This window comes from Cyanistes caeruleus, chromosome 5 (genome assembly GCF_971803275.1).
Source record: "Cyanistes caeruleus chromosome 5, bCyaCae1.hap1.1, whole genome shotgun sequence".
Classification (NCBI taxonomy): Eukaryota; Metazoa; Chordata; class Aves; order Passeriformes; family Paridae; genus Cyanistes; species Cyanistes caeruleus.
Window position 1 is genome coordinate 76,588,315 of NC_141705.1, and position 24,523 is coordinate 76,612,837.

The 24,523-nt window shown below is 39.3% G+C and overlaps 1 protein-coding gene and 1 long non-coding RNA gene across 7 annotated transcripts in view; one reads left to right on the forward strand and one right to left on the reverse strand.

Moving 5' to 3' along the window:
• INTU (inturned planar cell polarity protein) overlaps positions 1-24,523 on the reverse strand; it is a 39,480-nt gene that overhangs the window by 13,382 nt on the left and 1,575 nt on the right. For 2 of the 5 annotated variants that reach the window (XR_015287288.1, XM_086890523.1), the window contains exons 1-4: positions 21,456-21,780; positions 17,221-17,807; positions 8,273-8,358; positions 2,750-2,953 (exon numbers count right to left, since the gene is read on the reverse strand). Coding sequence is in view for 3 of the 5 variants with exons in the window: in XM_086890523.1 (XP_086746649.1) it covers positions 2,750-2,953; positions 8,273-8,358; positions 17,221-17,807; positions 21,456-21,724 (1,146 nt within the window). In the remaining 2 variants the exon portion in view is untranslated. Of the gene's footprint in view, positions 1-2,749; positions 2,954-8,272; positions 8,359-17,220; positions 17,808-21,455; positions 21,781-24,523 lie in introns of those variants that run through there. The other 3 variants (XR_015287289.1, XM_086890524.1, XM_086890525.1) reach the window with 3 other exon arrangements.
• Positions 21,680-24,445, forward strand: LOC111929063 (uncharacterized). 2 transcript variants are annotated; one of them, XR_015287296.1, is made up of 5 exons: positions 21,680-21,967; positions 22,056-22,114; positions 22,234-22,338; positions 23,654-23,738; positions 24,205-24,445. It is a non-coding gene; the product is annotated as an uncharacterized LOC111929063 (long non-coding RNA). The 2 variants fall into 2 exon arrangements; XR_015287297.1 differs by having other exon boundaries at positions 21,741-21,941.

Consider the following 24,523-nt stretch of genomic DNA (forward strand, 5'->3'; position numbering starts at 1 on the left):
ATACAGAAGTCATTTGAAACTAAACCTTATAGAGATAAATATTTGAGAGATATTTTTATTTTTCTAACAATTTTAAAAAAATCGTTCTTTTATTCAAGCACTTTCAAAAATTTTGTATTATTTCATCAACTATAAAAATACACTAATAAGCGAACATGATTTCCACTCCTTTACTGCTTTCTGCCAAATCATGATGGGCCAAAAATAATGCATGTAATATTAATCTTATCCACTGCAAAGATTATAGTAAAGTATCTTTCTCCACAAACAAATGAAACACAGGCGTGATTAACTGCCCTGTTTATGTCACTAAGCACATTCAGGCAGTGCCAATACCCGTTAGAAAATCTTCCTTCAGCAAGACTAGAAGAATGCAAAATTTCATTGCAGAAGGACCTGACAAACTCTTCATTCATATCCAATTTAATTAACTCTATTTATAAATACTCATTAGTGACAAGGATCTGTTTTTTCTGGAATCAATCCCTCAACTGGAGAAGCCCTGCTGTTTTCTTATTGTAGCATTGCAAAGGGCTAGAAAGAGCCTTTTCCCCCCCTCCTCACTATGAACCGGGGCCTTTACACAAAATTTGTTTGAGAATTATCTGAGCACATTCCCAGGGAAAGAAAAGCCAACTGTAACAAACTGTTATCATGTATGGATATAGTGATTTAGCAAGGGCCAGCACATGCCACCAGATCAGCTCTCTCCAAAGCAAGCCCAAAGGTCACAGGCCAACGACAATGGAATTAATAAATACAAGTAGCTCATTTCTTAAGGTGTAAATCCTCTCTCAACCCAACCCCCAAACCTGGACAGAGTCCTCTAGTAACAGTAGGAGGAACATGAACATTATTCCTTCTAAGGCATGCTATTGCCAAAATTACAATCACTGGTAATTGTAATACCCACCTTAAAATAAAATATAAAAAAAAGGCAGGATTGACCTTACTCACTGAGAAACTGTTACCATAGGGACACCCTCCACAGGCACACACACACCCCAAATGATTCCCAATACTACCTCCCTGTGTAGCTGAGCAGACAGAGCTTACAAGTCTTAAAGCTCATTAATTCTATTTTAGGTGCCAAAAGCTCACAAGTGGGAAGAATTATTTACAAGTTCCAGTTGCCACAGTTTACATGGATGTGATCTGCATACTGTGCCTCCTCTGGATATGGGTAAAGCAGCTTCTTAAAGGATCATTTTTCTATTGTGCAGGAATGTTTAAATTTCATTTAAAGTACTGTTTAAACTAAATCTGAGACAGTCCATCTACAGGATAGAAGTTGCCTGAAGTTCAGAAAATGAAATTAAAGACAAATGCCTTAAAGAAGGCAGCATTCTTTTGCAAGGAAATGTTATAAAGAGCTTCATTATATCAGCAAAGCATCTCTCAACGTATTTGGGGCTGCATAATTGCCAAAACTTCTCAGAAAACAATTATTAGATTTTGTGAAGGGACAACAAGGGCATTACAATCCCTCTTTTACCTCTGCTCAATGTTGAGGATTAATCCCGTTTCTTGGGAGAATGTAAAGGAACAATGGAGCAAGAAACCAGTACTCAATTTACTGTGAAGTGCAGAATTGCAATCAGGCATTTACATGATGTGTAAGAGAGGAGTCAGAGGCCCTGAAATTACTTTTTTTAATATTTCATAAAGTTTATGTGGTCAAGGAAACACTGGTCTTGGACTAGTATATATTATGGTATAATGTAATTTTCTAGGTTTCTCCTTGCCAGCTCTGTTTCTAGAAAATAAAATTAAATCCTAATTTGTGTAGCTCTAACATTTTTTTTCTATTACACATCACCAACAGAACATAGACTTGTAGCAGTTGAAAAATAGTATAAAAACCAGTAAAGGTATCTCAATCTAAGGATAAATTCCAAGGAAGAGAAAGCAAAATGTTTTCTTTCTGCTCTCCACTCCATCACTGTCCTGCCATCTTAGTCCTTGGGGACTGGAAAAGCCTGTGCTTTGTTTGATGTCTCCTCAGCACAGATCAGATCACCGGGACATAATGCTGAATTTGAGAATTCACACAAAGGCAGAAGAGTCTTCTCCCAAATGTCAGCTCCTAAGAAGTCCACTTTGTCCACTTGCCATTTCAACTGGGCAAGAGGCCACCCTCAGCTCTGTGTCCCTGCGTGGAGAGCAGTATTTGTAGCTATGGCTACATCCTGAACAACTACACAAACTTAAAATGGTTTACATGCACACTGGCAAAATTTTCCTGAAGAACAGAAAAAGGAAAGAGACGTGAAAGGAAGCTTTACAGGACAGAGGAAAAGTACTTCAGTGGCTCTAAAAACGCTGCCTGAGCAAGAATCAGCAGCTGACTGCTCACAGCAGACATGCCAGAGCACTCTAAGAAAAGGCACATTAGCATTTAAAAACAGAAGGAGCCAGACAGATTATGGATGTGGACTGCCAATAGCTCCTGCTGGGGGATATTTTTTTGACTGGGCACTGGGGAATGAATGCACCTCGGCTGGGCTGTGCAGTCACCACCGCCATGCTCAGCTGAGTGCAAGGCCAGTTAGGAGTTTGTCAGCAGTGATGCTGATTCTTCCCCCCTGGAATTTCAAGCCTTATTTCTGCCAAAATGGGCATTTTACGGATGATTCACAACCCAAACCATTAAGAGGATTTTTTTATTTATCCTTTTATATCAAATGTCCTAGCAGCTGCTTGATCAGTGGTTACCTTTCACCTCAGTTTTGCTGAATCAGCCGCCTACCTCATCCTTGGATGTCTCAGAGTCCAGTTTCAGTGTGAGGAACATGACAATGTGAGGCACATCCTGCACAGCCTGCTGAAGGTCCAAACTGTCCTCTCCCCACAGGAGCCGAACCAGGTTGTTCATACTTGACTGCGTCTGTTTGTTCCCTTGCTGAGAAGTTCCTTCAGGCTCAAATACTGAGGTTTCAAATGTCAGTTTAACCTATTAAAGTAATTAATTACTGTGAGAATGAGCCTGTACTTATAATTACTTTCAGATTGTATCAGTATCAGATGGAACAGATGCATTTTGAGCCCTTTAAGAGGTTAGGTTTTCTCAGCCTCAGCTTTACTGAGGAAGATGTAAGCAAACAAAATTCCTGCTGTTTCAAGAAAACCAATTATATATTCAACATTACATAACCATCTATTACAAAGGACAAAGCCAGCTATTACATGCTCTAGGAACCATGTGAGTAAGCATGTGGTTTGCTGTGTTTTCATACTTAATTCTTACGGTTTTGAGAATGGAAAAATATACTTACTGCTCTGGCTTTGTTTGAGCACAAAAACCCATTACCGTGCCTTTGAAACACATTTCACATATTTGACTTTCAAAACGTCAGCAGTTTACTAAGAACATATCCTGAAGGCTCTTTCTTGAGCATTTCTTTATGATTTTGAGTGCACTGACACATTTGTACAGGGACAACCATTTAAATTTACACTGTACTGCAAAAGTCTGCTAAACTGTAACGGTAGCAATGCTTTAATTTTCAATGTGTTGACTTCCCTTTTTTTAACTGTAAAATCAGAAAATAAGAGTTTTGTTGCTGTATTTAACAATTTACACAACTACCAAGTAGCCTAAAAATTGTTTACATCCCTTACTGTGCTATGTCTTCAGAAGAAAAAATAACACAAACAGAACATCCTCTCTTAAACAAAACCTTAGAAGTTTAGATCAAGCTTATTTTGCCAAAAAATTATATGATGTTTACTGTCCCTTATTTCCCAAATAAGTTTAAACCCATGAGTTTTAGAATAAATGCGTACTTCCTGACAGACAAACAACACTTAATCCAAAACTTGATGTGGAAACATGTTTCAAATTTTGCTTTATAGACCTATTTTTTTAAGCCCTGACTTAAAAAAATTATGTTTGTTAGTTGTTTCAGCAGTGATGAAAGTGATTTTTTCTTTTTTGTGAATGAACACATTGTCCCAAGAATGAAAGGAGGAGATGTGAGAAACACCTATCTCTTGACTGAGCATAAAGTCGCAATTTCCAAGGAGAAAAAATTCATTTATGTTCTTGGATGAGACCTTATTTTTTATCAGTCTTCAAAGTGACTGAAGACATATTTGGACTAAGTAGGCATGCTCTTAGTTCCCTCTTTCACATGTTTTTACTCAAGGCTGTTTATCTGCCTTGAAATACCTGCAACATGCCTATTTACTGGGAAGTTCTGAACATAACACATCACACCAAATCCTGCTTCTTTGTTAAAATCAGTGACAGTTTAGCCTGAGGACTGAAGCAACAAAACCAATTTTTTATTTTCCCAAATGTGATAAATTTTGAGAAGCCCAAGCAGAGGTAATTTATACATTTAAAAACAGATCATTTTTGTAATTGTGTATGTGTGTACACATACTTTAAGAGAGGAGTGCCAGCAAGAAGTAATGATGCTTTAAAACACCCACTGCCTGTCAAACTAGCTTGGAGAGAAGTGCCATCATCAGCTCTTACAGCTACATTTATGTCACTGGTTACCACTTTCCCCTTCCACTTTACTCCCTTTCCCAACACTTTCCATTCATTTTCTCCTCTCCTATTTGGGCTGCTATCAGCCTTTTTTCTCTTCCTCTTCCCTGGTACAGCACTGCAGTCAGTCCTGCTCTCCTGTCCTGTACTACCCCTTTCTTTTCTGACTCATCCCTCGCCCTCTCCTCATCAGTTCATTTTTGATTCCTGACACTGCACATGAATAGGGCTCCAGGAGCATGAACACCCAGCTAAGAAGTGGCTGCTTTCTAAGACCCAGTATCTTGACAGCAGACAGTTTCAGAAGTGCAGGTTTTCTTCTCCAGCATTCTTAAGACTCCGTTCTGTTTCTCTGTCACGCCATCTGCATATATTTCAGAATATTTTCTTCATACCCTGTTTAACATTTTACAGATTTCCTCAAGCCTCAATAGTTATTTCTCTCAACTTCTACTGCATCTTGTCTATGGACATTTAGTCATGACACTTAGGCTACAATCGCTATACTAATGATACACAGATGTCATTCTTGCTGCAGTCTACCTTTTAGTCTCTCCATTTTTAAAAAAACAAACTTAGTCTGTCCTGTCTTAGAGACACAACCATATGATCCTCCAGGGAAGAGCTCAAAACAAACTGAACTGAACAGAACTTTAACTCTCTTTCAACCTGGAGTCATCCATGCTGCCTCCCACATCACTGTAATAGAAAAGGATCAAGAGACTGCGTTTCTACATATCCTAAAAAAATATTTTATTTTTTCGTGGAGAAGAAATGAATCTTCATCCTGAGCAGTGCATAGGATCTGATTAAATATGACTACTGAAGCCCCTTTTATAAGTACTGACTGTGAAACCTTCCACAGGTTTGATTCCATTTCTCCTGAAGAAAATCAGTTCAGTGCACAACAGAAAATGACATGAAGAATGGGTAAAGCATTAATATGCCACTCTATATATCATGCTCGCATTCTCAATACTTAGAACATTTCTCAAAAAGAATTTAATCAAATTGCAAGAAGGTGGCAGGAACAGCAAACTGTGAGGGACATGGATCATCATTTTCTGCTTAGGGAAGGTGACAAAGTAGAACATGACAGAGCTCTCCACAGCCATGGCAGGGTAAGACATGAGCAGTTACCTTTTTCTCATAACACAGAAATATGGGGTATGACATGCACTCGATTAGATGGCAGTTTGAAAGCCAGTGATAATTAACAAAATACTAATCAGTGACATAAATCACTGCTCCAGGATGCTGTGGACGTCAAAGGAATTTTAAAAAACAAAGGAAAGCACAGAAACCCTTAACTCATTTTACAAGTCCTTTACTAATAACTTCTGGAAGCTGGAAGGTAATGATTGGAAGGTCACTCTGTATTTAATCTGCTTCTTAATACTACTATACATTTCTCAGTGTTGAAAGAGAAAATGTAGCTGTTGTACCACTGGTCTGCCCCAGGAAGGCGTGATTTCATCTGCAAGAAAGCTGCATGGATTGGAAGATGGATTTTATTAGACAGAGCTAGGGGCATTGCCTGCCTTTTAAAGATTGCCTGCAGCTTCCTGTTTTCAGTATCTGTTTGCCACATGCTTATGGTCTGCACAACTGTAACTCAAAATTTCAGGCTAGAATTTCTAATTCTAGATGTCTGCCTCAGGCTGGATATCTTTAGAAAATTTTGAGTAAAATGGTTCTGCAACTTCTGAATACCAGAGTAAAGAAGAGTATATTCCTTTAGCATATCTTGCCCTTCCTATTCTGTCTTCTCTGTCTCGTGGTGCTAGGAAACAGCAATTATTTTGATTACAGAAATGAGAAACAAAGGACTAATGTAGCATTTGGACTTCTGTTGCTCAGTAAATGCACTAAAATAGCCCTTACAAGCCTGGATCTAATTGCCTAAACTGAGGTAAGAAAACCAAACCAGACCAACAAAATTTTGGAAATACAATGAGACACGTCACATGGTGCAACTGAATCTAGGTAGTGAAGTTTTTGAAATCAATTCTGGCAATTTTTAACATGAATCCAGGAAGAGCAGGGACTTCACTTAAGTAAATAACTCATATGTAAGTAAAAAGGCTTTAAAACTGCATTGTTTTTTGATATTCTGCAAAGAAAGATGAACCAGAACACAGTAACAATTTTGCTTGTATTACAAAATGTCAGCTACAGCAACCCTGTTTTTTCAGCAGCGTGACTGCAGTGTACTGCATTGCAAAAAACCCAGAAGTCAGTATTTACATCTCCACTGGTCTATTCTAGCCACCACTCGTCTGGCTTTGGCTCAAACTGCACAGTAGAAAAGGAATAATTGCACTTTAATGAAAGGATTTGGAAAGCCACCATGACAAACTGTAACACATTTCAAGTAATTGCTGCCTGCTTGACAGATTTACTGACAGTGCAAACACTGACATCGCATCACAAGGAACTGCTCTGTGAAGGGCTGCACGGCATTTTAGCAACAAGTAATACCTACACCCTAATCTAGAGAGGATGCAATTACACAAGCTGTATCATCTCTGCCTTTTTAATCATTCTGTATTTAATAACAGTTACAGCAACTCCGTATTTGGTCAAAAATGGACAAGAGAAGGTTTTTCTCCCACGGAGCTCTGCCAGTATCTGACCACAACCCCAGTAGCTCAGGCAAACTTCAGGCTGTCAGATATCTTGGAAAGCTTCCTGAACTGACATCCCCAGTACTCAATCTCACTGCAGCTGCAGATACATTTCCACAGGAACTTGCACAAAGTAAGTTGTGAACAGAACTTTTGTGTTCAAGAAAACACAAAATTTCCACTTTTAAAAATCTCTGGACTGTAAAATATTTCTATCATTATCATCACCTCGTATATTCTACCTGAAGAAAAACTACCAAGAGACACTTTAATTTTTAACCTGCTCCTACTCATACCTCTAAGTTTCAACTTTTATCTTGACTTCCTGTCCATCAGGAAGTGAATTTTAGCAGAATGACTCAAAAAATTCCATTTTATGCCAGTAACATCCTAGATACGTAACACTCTGCTGGCTTGGCTCTGAAATAGCTATCTGATTCTTCATTACTTATTTAAATCTTCATTAGAACTCCAAAACTATTCAGCTAGAAGAAAAGATATATGCAGTAGGTTTTGGGGCAAGAAACATCATTCATCAGGTCATATTTTTTGTAACTTTTTTTTGGTATCAATTTTTATTACTGACTTCTATCCGTTTCATCACTATTGAGTTTTAAAAGATCTTAAAAGTATTCAATCTAACATCTCTTAGAATCCAAATAATTATTTTTTTGTATTTAAATATTAAACCAGCATCAACTTCACCATTAAAATGCTCTTAAGTATTTTTAATAGCATTCCTTGTTAATTCAGGCTTGTTTTTACTCTCTTGTGGTTTGCGAGTCTTGTTTATGTTGATGAAGGTATAATTACTCTATTCAAGTATTTTCAGAGCAATTATTACCATTTTAAATACAGTAATTGCCAAAAAAAATCCACTACTGTTCTGCTGACATGTTTATTTTTAAGCTACACATCAGCACCTGCCTATTTTCATATGATTTTTCTGATTCTGATTTTTTATCAGAATTGAACTCTGAAATTTCTGCTCTGATTGAAATCAAACAACACATTCAGAAGATAATGGAAGAAGTTTTAAGAAAAAGGCCACCTAAATTTTGTTGCCTCAGGAAAAAAAGGTTAGAAGCAGTATTAACTTTTACAGAGGATGTTTGGAATAAATGTTCAACTGTACTGTATACTGTACCTGCATAGGACCTGGAATGCAAGACAAAACCCTCTCTATGTTTTCAGAATTCACATCGACATCATTTACTGCAACAAGAACATCTCCTGGAGGTGGAACAGACAAGAAAGGAGAAATTCAGTTCCTATCACAATACAGAGACAAACACTGTCTTATTTAAAAAATTAATGTGCCATTCAAGCTGTCATAAATGTCCATTTGTTATATTTAAGTAGATGTTTGCTACATGCAACACTTACCACTTTTATTTTTCTATTATCTCAGTGCTCTTAAGGCCTCATGGCCATGCTCATATCATTTGAACAAAAATCATAGAAATATACAGTGGTTTGGGTTGGAAGGAAGCTTGAAGACCATCTAGTTCCAACCCCTTGCCACAACTTTCATTACACCAGGTTGCTCCAAATCCCATCCAACCTGGCCTTGGACACTTCCAAGGATGGGACATCCACCATGCCCAGCCTCTCTGAGCATCCTTTTCCAGTGTCCCACCATCCTCACAGTCAAGAATTTCTTTCTCTTATCCAGCCTAAATCTACTGTCAGTTTAAAGACATTCCCCCTTGTCCTGTCACTACATGTCCTTTTAAAAAGTGTCTTCCCATCCTTCCTGTATGCTCCCTTCAGGTACTTCAAAGCCACAATTAGTTAACCATGAAGCTTCTCTTTTCCAGGCTGAACAATACCAATTCTCTCAGCCTTTTCTAAAGAGAAGTGCTCCATCCCTATGATCATCTTGGTGACACTCCTGTGTAACAATTCTCCAATTGGAGCCTCTCCCCTCCAACCAGGCTTGTATCACTCTTGTTACCTGACCAGAAAACACAGCAAATTCCTCAACTTAGTCTTTTCTCTTCCATTCCTTGTCCCCTGCTGTGGGTCCTCTTCTCCATGTTTTTATCTACCAGTTTTTCCTGCCTAATGGCATCTTGTGTTTTTTACATCTGACACCCTTACCATCACTGAAAATGGGGAAAAAAACCCTTAGGATCCCAAAGACAAAGTCATTAACTGCAAGAGGAAAAGGTTTGAAAAATTAAAGACACCACCTACAAGAGCAAACACAACCAAATTATAGTTTACAAACTTAAAATCCACACTCCAGTTTAAAGTACAAAAATCAAACTGGGATTTCTATGCGAAGTGAAGGAAAATATTCTCAAGAAGTATCCCAGTGGTGATTAATTGATAACCTATGCCACATCCCCCTCAAAAAGATGTATGTTTAAGCATGAAGTGTGCAAGACAGATATGAGACCTGTGGAAAAGAAAACTTACTTGTGAAACTAGAAAACATAGAAGTAAAATAACATCAACAGATAAAACTACATAGACTTGAATAGAAATTGGAAAGCAAAAATAAAGGGGTTTGGACCATTCACTGTTTGGCCTTTTCTTGGAATGTAGGTGAGTGATCCCATCCAGAGTATTCTTTACAGTCCTATTCACCTGTGCTCAAGAAAAAAGAAATCAAATTGGATTAGATAAACAGATGTAATACTGCAGCAACATGGGAAATTAACACCATTAATTAAACTATTAAATTAGAAAATTAGAAATTAGAACAATGGGAAATTAAGAATCTCTTGGTTAAACACAAGGTGAGCAGAGCCTAGGTGAGAAAGCAGCTAGAGTGGAAATCAGAAGGTGCTGCAGACCCTAACCAGAGAATTCTAAAAAACTTTCTCTATAAAGGTATATATAGAATATATAAAGAGCAAACTACCTAAGATGAAGCAACATAAATTTATGACAAAAACTGTAAGAAGTGACTTCCAGGATTTGGTGTTCATTAGTTCCTTTAATGAGGCAAATATTCAACTTTAGAGCAACAAAATAGGCCTTATTTTCTACTTGCTGTTATTTGGTGGCACTTTCAGTTGTCTCTGCCTTCTCTTATGAAGATTAATTAATTAGTTTCTAGCTTGTATCTTCTGTAGATAGGGAAATAAAATAAATCAGCTTCTTACTTAACACTGAAAGTGACTCAATTCCAAGGTCATTCTTATGTGTGAACTAAAAATACCAAGAGCTCCCATGAACAAGTTTTATTTTGCTTGAACTGCACAAAGACTCCCCTAGAAAGTACCTCCACATCCTCTCCGAGATGATTAACATGGTGTTCATCACTCGGGCAGTGGAAAGGGATTAGAAAAAGGATATGGATTTGCAGAAAAAGTGCACGTTTAGCATAGTTGTATTTTAAGCCTTGACTTGGCAACAAAGATGTCATCAACTGCAGAAATAAAGCACTGAACCACTGTAAGGTTCAGTGTGTATTTCAATTTTCCAGAGAGAAGATTTGCTCAGCTCAAACTGACACGGTGCTAATGACATGCACGCTATGGAAAAGCACAGCCTGAGTCTCTAAGGTCTCTCAGTTCCCTGGGAATCTATTCAAGGACACGGAATGCTCAAGAAGAAAACTGACAGTTACCATTTTTTCTATGTTCTACCTTGTTTTTAAATACCTTCAAACTTCAACTGGGCTTCTTCCCAGGTACAAGGTTGATTGCTCAGAATCAGTGCAACACAAAATCAAGGCCAACAAGAGACAGAACACTTCTTACCTAACCATCAGCAAGGAAACACTGAATACCTCCAAAATGGAAGCAGTATTCCTCTTTAATACACCAGGCAATAACCAGTTGCTCACTCTTCTTTTACATTAAAAGGAAAGTCATTACTACTCCTGAATGCAAAACCAAGACAATGTTACATTTCATTCTACATATAAAAACATTTAAAGTTTTTCTTTTTCAGGAAAGAGCTCTCTCCCCAACCTGTGTGTTTCTTGATGCACAGCACAGTTAAGTTTTAGCTTGTCAAATCTTCAACACAACAGTAATTCAAAGACAGAAAAGCTGAAAGTTAAGCAGCATTTAAAAGGAACTCAGTAAGTCCATGCCAGAGCCCCAGGACAGAAAATTAGTAATGAAAAGCAGAGCACTCAGGCTACTCTAATATAACAAGAATTATAAACAGGATTACTATGTTCCTTGTTAAGAACACTGTATTAAAGATCATTATTTGCAACTGCAAGAGAAAGCATAAATTGCTCTTGTACTCATCTTCAGCTCATCTGCTTAAACAAAAGTTGTTTGTGCTCTGTTTGTTTGACTGGATCCTTAGGAATTCTGTTGTAAAGCCATTCAGAGGAGCTGCACACACTTTGTGAAGATGTCCACACCTTAGCACTTGAGGGAATGTTTTGGAACTGCATCTCCCAGGGTGGAATAGACAAAGACACTTCGAAAGGAGAAGAGCCATCAGTATTTACATGTTACATACCCCAAGTGTTTTATTTATTCAATGCCTAATGTACACATGTAAAACTTTCATTGCAGCAGTAAATATTTATTCCATCCAATTGGTAAAAATGTAATCATGGACCATACATGGAACAGCTTTCCACAGCACACAGCCCAAGCAGTCCTGTAAGGCTGCCTTCCATCTGCCAGAAAATGCTGTATCCCTATCACAGAAGAGCAACTTGATACACTTTACTGATTAGTATGGCTTTTCCAGAATTGGGGGAGGAGGCAGTGAGGGTGGCTGTTTGCTTTTTTTCTTTTTTACTTTTTACTTTTCTTTTTGCCACACACTACAACAGTCAAAGAACAGAGACTATGAAGTAACAGAATAAATAACATCACTGGGCAAAGTATGAGCTATGTAAAATTACAAACCCCGAGTAGTCTTAAAACAGGACATGACCACAAGATCTACTCAGTGTGACAATTAACTGCACTGAAAGAGTTAATACACACAAGTTGTACTTTGTAAGAGCTTGATATCTACATTTTATTTGAGAATTGTTTCTTGCCCTTTAGCAGTGTGAAAAACTTACGGAAAGACAGAATGATTCAGGTTTTCAGACATTAATTATGTAAAAAAAATTATACAACTGTATGGAGTTTAATCTAATTTTACTTACTTAATGCTTAAACAATTCAGGTTAAGTGAAATAAGTGTAAATAGCTTTTGCAATTGTTTAAGTTGGTCTAACTCAATGGTCTGCAGAGTTAAGTCAAACCACCCCAATCTAAAACATCACTGAATTACAGGGAGAAACATCAGAATAAAGTATCACTCAGTTGCATTTTTACAGATGCAGTGAGCCACTGCAGTAGAGAAGAGGAACTTTCTTCAGGCAGCTCCAGGATATCATTCCTTAAGTCAATAAATTTATCTTTAGAAAAAAGACAGTCCTTCTGAAAGAAAGTGGTTTAGATTATGTATTAAGAAGAGATTCTTTCCTGTGAGGGTGGTGAGTCCCTGGCACAAGTTGCCCAGTACAGCTGTGGATCCCCCATCCCTGGAAGTGCTCAAGGTCAGGTTGGGTGGGTGTAGTGTGGGGTTAGGACTAGATGGCCTTTAGGGACTCTTCCATCCCAAACTGTTGTATGCCTCTATGGCTCTCTGTAAGGAATGAAGTTTAATGACTTAAATGTCATAACAATACTTGATCAAGCTTTTGTGTTCCATCACTTACTGTGGAAAGATTTTCAGTTCACAAAGAAACTGTAAGACATCCATACATGTTCTCTGCACAATGTTAAAGCAGGGCTGAGCTTTACTTGAGTGATGAAACAGAAAGAGGCGAGGCAGGAATTCTTTCTATTTTATTTGTTCTCATCAGAAGAGACTTCTCCCATCCAGTCAGCAGCAGCTAAGACCAGTGTGTGTTGATCCCAAACACCCAGTCTGCACACAGATGATAGAATTATTCCTGCTCTTTAAGGAGAAAGCTTAGGCAAGTCTTTGGCACTGGTGGCATTCCTAGAACATTTATTTCTGCATTGCCCATCTCTTTGCCACTTGAGGCACAAGACTATGACTTCTGTTAACCATCCTCTCCCTAGAGATAACCTGCAGGCACCATTTCTAAAACTAGATCCCCACTCCCCACTGCACTAAGCCAAGGGACACCTACTGGCAAGTGAGCACCACTTCCACACTGTGATGGGAAGTGCAGATTTTTTTTCTGAAATCATGAGAATCAAGTTGCTCCCTTGGGAGAGGATGGAGGACAATCTTGTCATGGAATCCTGATACTTAGTTTTCTCTGTTCCTGGTAATGACTCGGTGGGAGCACTTATAAAAGTTCCCATATGCCTCTCCAAAAAAGGCAAGCTATGGAACGCATTCCTCCTAAAGAAAGGCAGATCAATTACTTGTTTTGTAGTTAGCAGGCTGCTTTCATCCAAACCAGTGCTGCTGTGCTTCAACAGGACATTAAAAGAACAAAAGCCACATCCCAAACGCCACAGTGAGAGCACAGCAAAGCTTACACAAATGCTATTTCCATCTTGTGAGCCCAAAATCTCTACTTTGGAGAGTCTTTTCAACAAATACACCATGTATGGCAATTCCACATAAAAATCTCAATCTCTCCCAATATTTTGATCCTTTCAAGGGCTTTCTTTCCTGACAGGACTCTAAGGTTATGGACCTTTCAAGTGAAGTTAGCAACAGTACCTGTAGCTTTTGCATACATGTTCAAAATGGGATTATCATAGCCCATCTTTACTATCAGGCACAGTTAATTCTTGTCAGTGGGGAGTTTTCACAAATTTTTGACAATTGTACATACTGATCAAGTGAGAAGATTCATGCTGAGCTATTTGGCTATGGGAGCAATAAGACACCTTCAAGGAGGATAAAAACACTACGCTTTGCTAGTGACAAGAGCTTTTCTGTATTTCCAGTGTCATTGGAATTAATTTTTTATTTTTACTATGGTAAAGATGATGCTTATCAGCATTTACAAGAACTTTTTCCTAGTGTGAATCCAACAGGTTTCAATTTGAAGGTGGGATGGGAACCAAATTATAATGGCATTATCTATAACAACCCTTATTTGTCAGAACCTAAATGTGAGTATTTTGAGAAGTTTTTGCTCTTTGAAGATATGCTCAAAGTCTTCCACAGCAGACCAAGCTTTGCATAATGTTGCAAATCAACTGAAGCAAGGAAAATGTTCTGTCAAAAATATGAAAGACACTTAAAAAGCAGAAGATAGAAGCAAATGTATTTCTTCTTAACCAAAATGAAAGTGGCGACGAGTTTAAAAATTAATGAGGGCTCTCCTGTTTCAAAAATTTAAGATGGGTGCTGGCCTGCTAAATGTAAAAAGAAAAGATAAATGAACTGATAAACAACACATGGATAGAGTGCCATCTTTTTAGAGTTACAAAGCAGCAGGGTTTTTTAGCTTGCAAAATCGCTGTATTTACTTTCATATGGTCAGTGCCTGCATTCCACTTGTTTAATAAAGTACAGGAACAAGACTTACGACTTCCATATGCAATCTTAAAACCAAAAATTAAAGTGTATTGCACAAATAATAAACAGATGTTTTAAGTGTTCAAAGCTATAAGGGATACACATTTCAAAACAAATACGAGAAGCCACCTGAGGAAAGTGATTATTAAGGATGGAAAAAGAAGTTACTTCTACTAAAAATGCTGAAGCATAAACCATTCTGTGAGTGAAAAATGAGTGCTGCAAACCGGTCACAAGGAAGACAACCAGATATCATTTTAAAGCATGTATTTTTTAAAGGAAAATATAATTTGGAATTGCCTCACAAAAGACTACTGCCAAGCTGGTCTCGACCACTGAAGGCCACTGAAATATTATAAAGCGAAACAAGAAGAGGTTAATGTTTATGCACATACATGTCAATGGAGATGAACAAAGCTATAAACAGAGCAGCCAGCAGGCATTGTGCTGTGCTGATCAGGTGTTCCTCCCTTGTGATGGCCTAAGAAGCTGCTGACTTTTGTGCTAATTCTTCAGTTTTAGAATGACCACAAAAAACATCCTTTAGTGGCTGTGTCCACAATTCTCCACATGACTCCGAAAACCTACTATAATCAAGAACAACTGAAAGGCAAAGTTCTTCTGTTATTGTTCTTGAACTTTTTGTCCAACTTCAGCTCCTGTGACACTCTGAGGAGCTATCTATTGAGCTCTACTGGATTCTAAATCAGGCTTTGGGTGTACACCACAACAGTCCCACTCTGTGATGCGGAGTACAGAAGCAGTAAACCGGACAGATTTTTGACAAGAACGGAATTTTTTTTACTGCATATTCTTTATGCAGACAAGACTGAAATCTGAGCATAAAATTTATGCAGAGCATCCCTATTTCTAGACACCACATAAAAATTCCAGAGTACTCAGCTTCACTATAGATATATAATTTGAAAGTATTTTTATATGAAAATTATACATTTTCCACTGTTGGCACTGAACACAGCTCATTTTCCCAGTTAAGAGCTGAATAACCCCAGTATGCTTATTTTCAATGTGCAAAAAACAAGGCAAGTGCTGATGATAGCCTAGGTCATAATAAAGTGCAAGACTCTTCTTAGATTAAGCTAAATGTTCTGCTATTTGAAACAAACAAACAAAAAAACCCCACAGTTTTTATGCTCACTAGCTCTGGGAAGTATTAAGTGCAGCAGATGAAATACTATCTCTAGCTAGGTCAGCTTGATCTCCTGGATCTGGTATTTACCTACACTGTTCTGACTTCACACCTGCTCTCACAAAAATGTTATTTATAAATCTGTGTCCCAAAATTAACTTGCAGGTTACAAACACCCACTCTTACACTAATTAGATTAAACACCCTTAAGCAGATCGAGTTGAAACTCACTCTTTCCTCCCCCTCAGCCCACATCCCCCACACTTTTTGACTAATCAGTTCTTGCTGGTAAAATTTGAAAGTTATCCAATTTTCCCTCTGGAGTATTCTCTAGCATCTCTACTAAAAACACACGCTGGAGCAATCAGCCAGTTGAAGCACTATGTGCCTTTTTACACACACAACACTGGAATTTCAAAAGCACTCATGCTGACTTTGTGGGATTTGTGCTAATTATAGCATTAAGATTTTTAATGATCTTCTAACCAACATCACATCTTCGCTCTCCTACTCTGTGAGCAAACAGCTTCAAGAGTAATTAAGTAATCTTTCACCCTTTACAGATGTGGCCTGGTTGTCTCACATTTACTGTCTCCGAGGTTGATGTCCTGTGAGTGCCAAGTTTTGAGTGGCCTCAGTGCTGAGAGTGGGAGTATTTCTGCTCCCTCATTACCCCTCACAGCAGTTCATTCCCCTCCATCATTCACGTTTGGGTGCCTGTCAGACCTTCTGTGACCCAAGTTTAACTTACTCCACTAGGAAAATACTAGAAAGCCGATTTCTCTTCTGGGTTAGTTTCCTGCCAGGTTATTTCCTCAGCTCATGGAAGTGCCCAAGCAGCCAAACCAAAACAAAGGCTGTACTGGCTCACTGCCTTCCCAAACTGCAGCCCTGCCATGGATTTGGAGCCTCCCAAAGTCACAGCTGCAGAGGAAGCTGCTGTTGGACTTGCTAAACAGAAAAATAACCAAACAAGGCTGTGGAGAAAGTTTGTAACATTAAGAATGTATCTTACTCAGTACTTTTTCCCCTCATTTTTATGATACAAAACCCATTTAAAGCATATATAAATATAATATATATTTAAAGCGGTAAGGCTTTTTTATCTAAGGGGGATGCTGTGGAGAAGAATGAAATCTAAACACAGTATCTGGCAGATTGGAGGCTTGCTCCAGTTCCACTTATCTACTGATCAAATCCTCAGTTAAAACCCAAAGTTAAAGGTGGTAGGGGGAGGTATTTCTTGCTCCAAGCTGCTCTGAACACTAAGGGATGGTCATCTCCTAACACCTTTCAGGTTATGCCACATGTTCTTAAAAGCAGTAATACAGTAAAACTGACTAGATAAACCATCAGATGCAATGACACTGACTTAAAATAATCCCTTGAGAACTGATGCAGTTGCTTACATCTCAGGAATATTCAAGTCAGCTGCCTCTAACAGCAAAAACCCCATAAATCTTCATATTAAAGGAAGAGTGCAGAAGTCAGCTATTCCTTCAGTTACTTACCAATCAGGATTTGACCTGTTTTTATTGCAGAACTACCTGGCACCAAGCCATGTACCACAAGCTTCTCTTCACTGACTCCTCTGGTGGTTTTATCCCTCCTGCCTTGTTTTTCCACTCTTCTGCTGCTCCACGAAGACTGATGGACAATCCCTACTAAGGCCTCCAGCAGCCTCTGCTGCTCTTCTTCCCCAGCATTGTAGAGCTTTCTGGGATTTACATAAACAGATACATCTTTGTACTTTTGCTGAACAGTGACACCCGTTTTATGAGCAGACTGGTGTTTCAATATGGAAGTAGGACCAGAGGGTTCCTGGTTGCAGCTTCCACTGCCTTTCTTACTGGAACGCTTTGGTAAAAGACTTTTCTTTTTTAGCATTTTGGTCCATTTCTTCAGTTCATACTTTCTTTCCTTTCGCGATCCCTCTTGAATAATTTCAGCTTCATTTTCACGAAACCTGACATGATTCACTGCTGGCATTTCTGGACAGCTGTTCTGAAGCAGAACTTCTTCTTCACTTTCACTTAATTCCAAGTAAAATAATTCTCCATTTTTCTGCACGCTATCCAACCACTCAGGCTCAAGGTCACTGGAAAAGAAAGAAGAATGATCAGTGGGTTCTGATAAGGAAGATCACTATGCAAGAGAGCTCTGATTATTTTAAGTAGGGAGGAGACAGAGAGAGTGCAAGGGTTGAATAAAAAGCAGGAAAAAAAACAGTTGCCTCCTGAACATTGACAGCTCAACTGCTTGAAGTCTGCCATGAGGGTTAGAGTTTGTTTTAGATAAATGATGGATATGGCAAGGAAAGACATCCCTCTCTCCAGTAAAATAGTTTCTTCAAATGCCTGAGAGAAAACCAGCTATTGCAAAAAGCAGTATTCTCTTTTCAGAAAACAAACATTTCTTTGACATGCAAATTTTAATTAGTAATTACATTCATGTGCACAATGGGACTTTCTCTTAAGAAAAAAATGTCCATTCTATTTGTTCTTTCCCATTTTTTTTCCCTTATGCATTTGTAATATAATCATGGCATGGTTTTTTGAGGTCATCCTGTGCAGAGCCTGAGGATGGACTTGTTTTTCCTTGTGGGCTCCTTCTAACTCAGGATATTCTGTAATGCTATGGGAACACAGACTGCACTGACAGTCCTTTGGGAAGAGAAGATAAACATTTTAAAAATCACTTAGATTTAACATTAAAAAACCCCAAAACAATCCAAGATGAAATCTAGGTAACAGTTTTTAAAAGCCAAGCTCCAAACAGCAGATGCAAAAATACTAAAAATGCAAAGAGGCAGCACTGCTACAGAAACAGATCTGGCAGCTGGCATGGATCACCCGAAGCCAAGAGTAAGACACTTCTGCAAAGGAAAAGCAAAGTAGCTCTAGGATGTAACAGAAACATCATCAGCACGGTGCAAAAAAATTTTTGACCTAATTTGGCAACAGTGATGTGTCAGCCATGTCCAGTTTTGGATAGCAGATTTTAAGAAAGATGTAATAACTGGAACATACCCAGAACAAAGAGACAAATGCTAAGTAGCCTATAAACACACTTAAAGGGAAGGAGACTGGAGGAACTCATACTCTTTTTGCTGAGGAAAAAAAAAACAAAACCACCAAAAAAAATGCCTGCTGAGGGACAACAGACGAAATGAACCTCAAGGTGAACCATGGAGTGTTACTCCAGATAGATGAGAATCAACAACGGCCAAAATAAGAAGAGTACTCAGAGGTTTAATTATCTGGAATGCTCTGCATGGAAGATTTTCAGGAAAAGACAAGACCAGTTAATTCTTCCTAACCAGATGAGAAAGAGGTCTCTCTGTTTCAGAAAAATCATATAAGGAAAAACAAGACTGGAGATTTTCATCATAATTATATACAGTAGTTTAATGTTAACATTAATACATTTTACACTAGATTAGTACTGAATAAAGAGTGCAAATCAGATTTAAAGGTAATAATAAATATTCAAACGGAGCACTAATTTACAAGCACAGATAAATGATAAAGTTCCAAAGTTTAGCTGAACAGAGAACATTATAAAGACATTGCATCAGAGCACCTTTAGGGGCTCAACAAGAGGATCTGGCTGGACTAGCAATACAGAAAACATTGGCACTGCTCTCTTTCAGGAGCCCAAGCGATTGAGAAAAGTCTATGGGTCTTGCAGGATGAAACATCATCTAGCTCTTCTGCATTTATTAGCTTTTTTTGCCCAAATACACTGTTTAAAGGAAGAGCCACCACCTGTGATAATTTGGCTATGCCTGAGGGATAAATCCAAATTTGTGATTTCTGCTGAGTTTCACTCCAAATCCTGAGCTCTTATTCAACAAAGTATCAGAATGCTAAGAAAACCTAAAGGCTGTCAAGGGCACAGTCTTTCTCATTCAACGTCTCTCAGAAGATGGTAGGCAAGAAATAACAAGAGAAGAACTTTTCCTTGGTTTGCTTTTTAAGGAGTCCTCCCACATTCTGGCGTATGTAAGCAAAATTAAGCAAAACCAAACAAACAAAAAATTCCATTCCAAAACCCCAAACAAAACCCAACCAAACCAACCACCCCCCACCCCCCCCCAAAAAAAACCAAACAAAAATGAAACACTAGAAATTTACAAAGAAATAACATCTGGATTAGCAAAACTCCTGTCATGTATGATAGGATTTTTATTCCCTCTTTAAAAGAGACCGTGATCTTTGGAAAAGCTGTTTCTTCTTTGGGGTAGATGTCAAAATTTCAACCTGGCTGTCAATTCATACACTCATGTTCTCCAGGTTTATTCTCTGTTTTTATTAGAACAATATGGACCACGGGAAAAGAAAACGGTGTGGGCATATCTGGTGTTTACTCTGGGTTCACCCAAACAGAACCACTCCAGAGAGAAGTCAAGAAGGAATTGTACTGTAAAAAAACTCCCAGTTTCCCCATACAGATCCACACAGACATCTGGAAAAGCAAATCTGAAACAAGAAGCCTGCACCTAGGATGAGAGGTTTCTCCCCCAGTGCTGTAGTGTCACGATAAATTTAAACCAAGCAAGGAAAGAAAAAAGAGGAAAAAGAAATAAATCTTATTTTGATCTCTTTTCCCTCGTGTCAAAACAAGTGCTTACACAATAACCTCAACTTGCCTCTAGGACTGGAAGCTTCAGTCAGGGGAGCTAAAAAACTTGAAGGCCTGCATTTCTCTAAGAGTAGTTTCTCTGATCCCACATATGTATTTTTTCTTTGGGATAAAAGTCTGAAAAGCTGTGCTGACTGAAATGGTCCATTTAGGAAAGAAAGGATCCAAGTTCTGCTGGATAAATTGTTATATAGATAAATTATTTAAAGTATTACAGATATTAACATTAGATGTGTTATGTGCTGAAGTCTTTGGAACAGCTTTATTCCCTAAACATATATAAAGAATGACAGTAAAAAAGCATTTTAGATTAAAGAATTGAGAAACGAAAAAAAACCCAAACACACAAAATATAAAAAACCATGGCTTCAGGCTGAAATGTTACAGTTGACTTCTAGCTTATAAATATAGGAATAAAGGTAGGTGTACATACAACAGCTTTGTCTCTGAGCCAGAGGTACAGGGCAGCTATGAATTAAACTACACTTGAACACAATTCTAACTTCTCTCACTTAAATCTTTTTTTTTACCTCCACTGCACACACAGCGTGATGAAAATAACATGCTGCATGAAATGCTATTAATTACGCCCTGAAATACACATTTGAAGTGTCAGGCAGAGCTGTTTTAACACAGGGAACCCAAGTTAATGTTTTAACTTCATCCGATTAAAAAAAAAAAGTTACAAATAAATTAAAGCCCCGGAGGTTGCATTTATAACTTTAAAATATGTACTATTACAGAACTGCCTTCTTACTTAGGACACTAAAAGACTAAGACTACACCTTTCTTGCTAAAGCAAGTGCCAAAGTCCCTCCATCCCCTCTGCTTGCCCGCTGTGATGTGGGACTCGGTGCAAGGACTGCCCGAGCTGAACGCCCGCCGCTTTACAGCCAGGCTTCTGCAGAGACACTGCCACAAACCTCACACCGCTCTCTGCTCCTAGAGCCGAGCCAGGCCAGGCCAAGCCAGGCCAGGCCCGCACCGCCCTCAGCGCCGGGGGGCTCCCACCGCCTCCCGCCGGGCTCCCCTGCGCAGGGGCGGCGCGACCCCCGCACAGCCCCCGGCCACCGCCACTCGCCCTTCCCGGCCCCGCCCTTACTCGGAGCTCACAGACGACGAGGAGCCGCAGGAGCCGCTCTCGCTGCCGGTGCCCGCGGGCTCAGCGCCTTCTGCCCCGGTCGGCTCCATCCCCTCAGCAGCATCGCTCCCGCCGGACGCCATGACAGCCGCGCGCCAGGAGGGGCACGTGACGCGCGCCGCGCCCTCCCATTGGCCGGCGCCGCCGCGCGCCATGGAAACGGCGGGAAGCGCGAGGGCCCGGCCGTGGGAGGCCGCGCTGCCGTCGCTCCGCGGGGATAAATCCTCCATTGTAGTGGGAATTTCCACGGGCTCATCCCCCACAGCCCTCGAACGACTTTCCCTGGCTCAACAGAAACGCATCATGGAGAACCAGACTTTATTTAGTTGCCTGATTCCAAGGCCCCAGCACCCGTCCCATAAAGGACGCCCTTAGTGAAACTCGGGAGTCCTGGGGTGAGGCCCAGAGCGTTGTAACCAAACACTGATCAGGAGGGGCAAACACGAGGTAAAAAGTGATTCTCGGGTCAACTGGTAAGCAATGGGATGCCTCTGTGCTTTACTTTATGTGCTATTATATTAATTAAACGAGCTGTGAGAAATTAAAGTAGCATCTCCTTAGGTTTGTCAGCAGAGCAGTGCGGTTCAGGAGAAACAAGGAATGTGACAGACCCAAACAAGGTACCTTAAAATAGCCCGTGCATATTTTAAAATACCTTAAAATTTTCACGTGTAAAATCATGCACAGTCGAGAGAGACAAAGAAAAAAAAAAAAAAAACCAAACAAAAACCCTGCTCAGCTTTCAGGACTTAAATTATTCACAATCATGAAAAAGAAGATCTATGGCAGCCCTGCAGACAACTTGCCGTGTAGCTGTGTCAGTAAACCCATCAGGACACACATGGTGAGTAGGGAAAGGGATGGAGAGAAATTGTTGGAACATTTTCAATGTGCTGGATTTAATCTCTGCTCAGTGGGATATTTGCACAGCTTCAGCAGTGAGGTTTTATAGTGCTGGAACGCTACAGAGGAGTGACAGAATCCTGGTATGAAATTCCTGTACTTGAAACTGCGTTAGGGAAGCGTATATTAGTAGGTGTGATTTCAAATGAATTAGCAGATAGAAATGTTTTGGACTCGCATCCATGTAATTAAGGCTTCAATTGGAGTAAAAATACCTATATTAAGTACTGTGGCCTTTCTGAAGTCCCTGTACAAGACCTGATTTCACAGATAAATTATTCTTGTATGGTTATCGAGACTACAAACCTATCCAGAGAGGGAGACAGAAACATTCCCCAAAGAAAAAAGTTTGTTCTACTATGGTTTCATTTGAAAGTAGGTGAGATACACTGTCCCACCCTCCCTAATTGTGCTTACATTTGCAAGCACTTTTAATACACCGAGCAGCACACTGAAGTGTTTCTGTAGAGAAGTGGTAGTCAATGCCAGATGGTGCTGTGTTAGTTAAATTTCACTGAGTTCAAGAGTTGATTAATTGGTTCCAGTTGTTTGCTCACTAAGTGAGAAATACAGGCTCTCTCTCAAGGAGGCAATGGTCTTGCACCACTTGCTATTTTATAGGAATCAGTATATTATGAGTGGAGGGATGATGGAAGGGTTTGGTCCTCTGAGAGGAGTAGCTGGGAGCCACCTAAAGACTTCGCTGAAATGAATGTGGAATTTTTGCTGCTGTGGGAACAATTAAAGATTGCAGGATATGTCTCACACAGCAGGATCTTATTTTAGTGAAGACACAGATTTTCTCACACAATCCCTCATGAGAGGAAAGCCTCTCATTTCTTGGGCATAAATATTAGAACAAGACTTGAAATAATTTGTCTTCTGGCAGACACTTTACACTTAATCCGAGTAGCTGGGGCTGATGCTCCTCACTAAGGAATCCATGAGCCTTCCATGCTAAGTTACCATTTTTAACATGCAGATGGTAAAAATCTTGCAGGGGACATCACTGGCATCAATAGCACTGCTCACCCTCACTGTGAACAACTGGGTAATGAGCACTTAGGAGTGGATAATTAAAGCCTGAAGGTTGTCTGAACAGCTGATTAGCTGTTCCTGCAAAGAACTAAATCCACGTGTAGGAATTTATTTCCTGAACAAGAGTTTCTTGTTACTTTTTTTTTTCCCCTTAACCTGTTTCAGAAGCTGTTGTGCTTTAAAAATAACAGCCTGCCTTGATCTATGCCTTTATTCAGGAGGAGACTGAAGTTAAAAGAAGACAGGGTATAGGACACACTGGTTCCATGCTTCAAATTACAGCTCTTCATTAGTGATAATGAGGTAAGAAGGCCCTAAGTGACTTGCTAATGTTTCATTTTTTTCACTTTCTGCTTGGTTTCAGATCACTTAATATTTCCAGGAAGGCACTATCAACAACTGGACGGACACAAATGATACACTGATAAAATGTGATACGTTACAAGCAGATAAAACTAAGAGGAAAATTGTTTCATCTCTTTGTTTTTTCAGTTGTGTTTCTTGCTTATACCTGCTTTATTGAAAAAGAAAAAACAACCCCCACAGCCCCACACAAAAATATGAGTGACATTATATTCCAGCTATTGATTCCTGGGTTTTTTCATTCCTCCAGTGCACGGCATGAGCAAAATATGTCAGAAATAATTCCCTCTTTTGTAAAATTAATGTCAGCAATGCAACTTTCCCCTCCCCTGCCCAAGTCTTTCTTAAAGGAAAAAATATATATTTCATAGGGATCCCTTAGTAATTAAGATTTTTTGATTATAAGGTTTCCATAAAACCATGTAAGACTGCGATGACAGAATCTTCTGCTCACAACTCCTCTGACAGGACTGTGTAGAGACCACCCACAGCAAAGTGGCATGAATTGAAGAGTGACACTGGGCTGTCATTTTAGTTGTGATTTTTACATATAAACAGACTCCACGGAGAATGGAGGCGACCTCTGGCACCAAAGGAGCAGAATTTTTGTGAGCAAACCCTCTAGTACTCAATAAATGAAATAGAAAGAATATTCTGACTTCTTGAGCTTTCTGTATCAACTCTGACCACAGAAGGTATTTCAGAGGAACACAAAACCGACACGA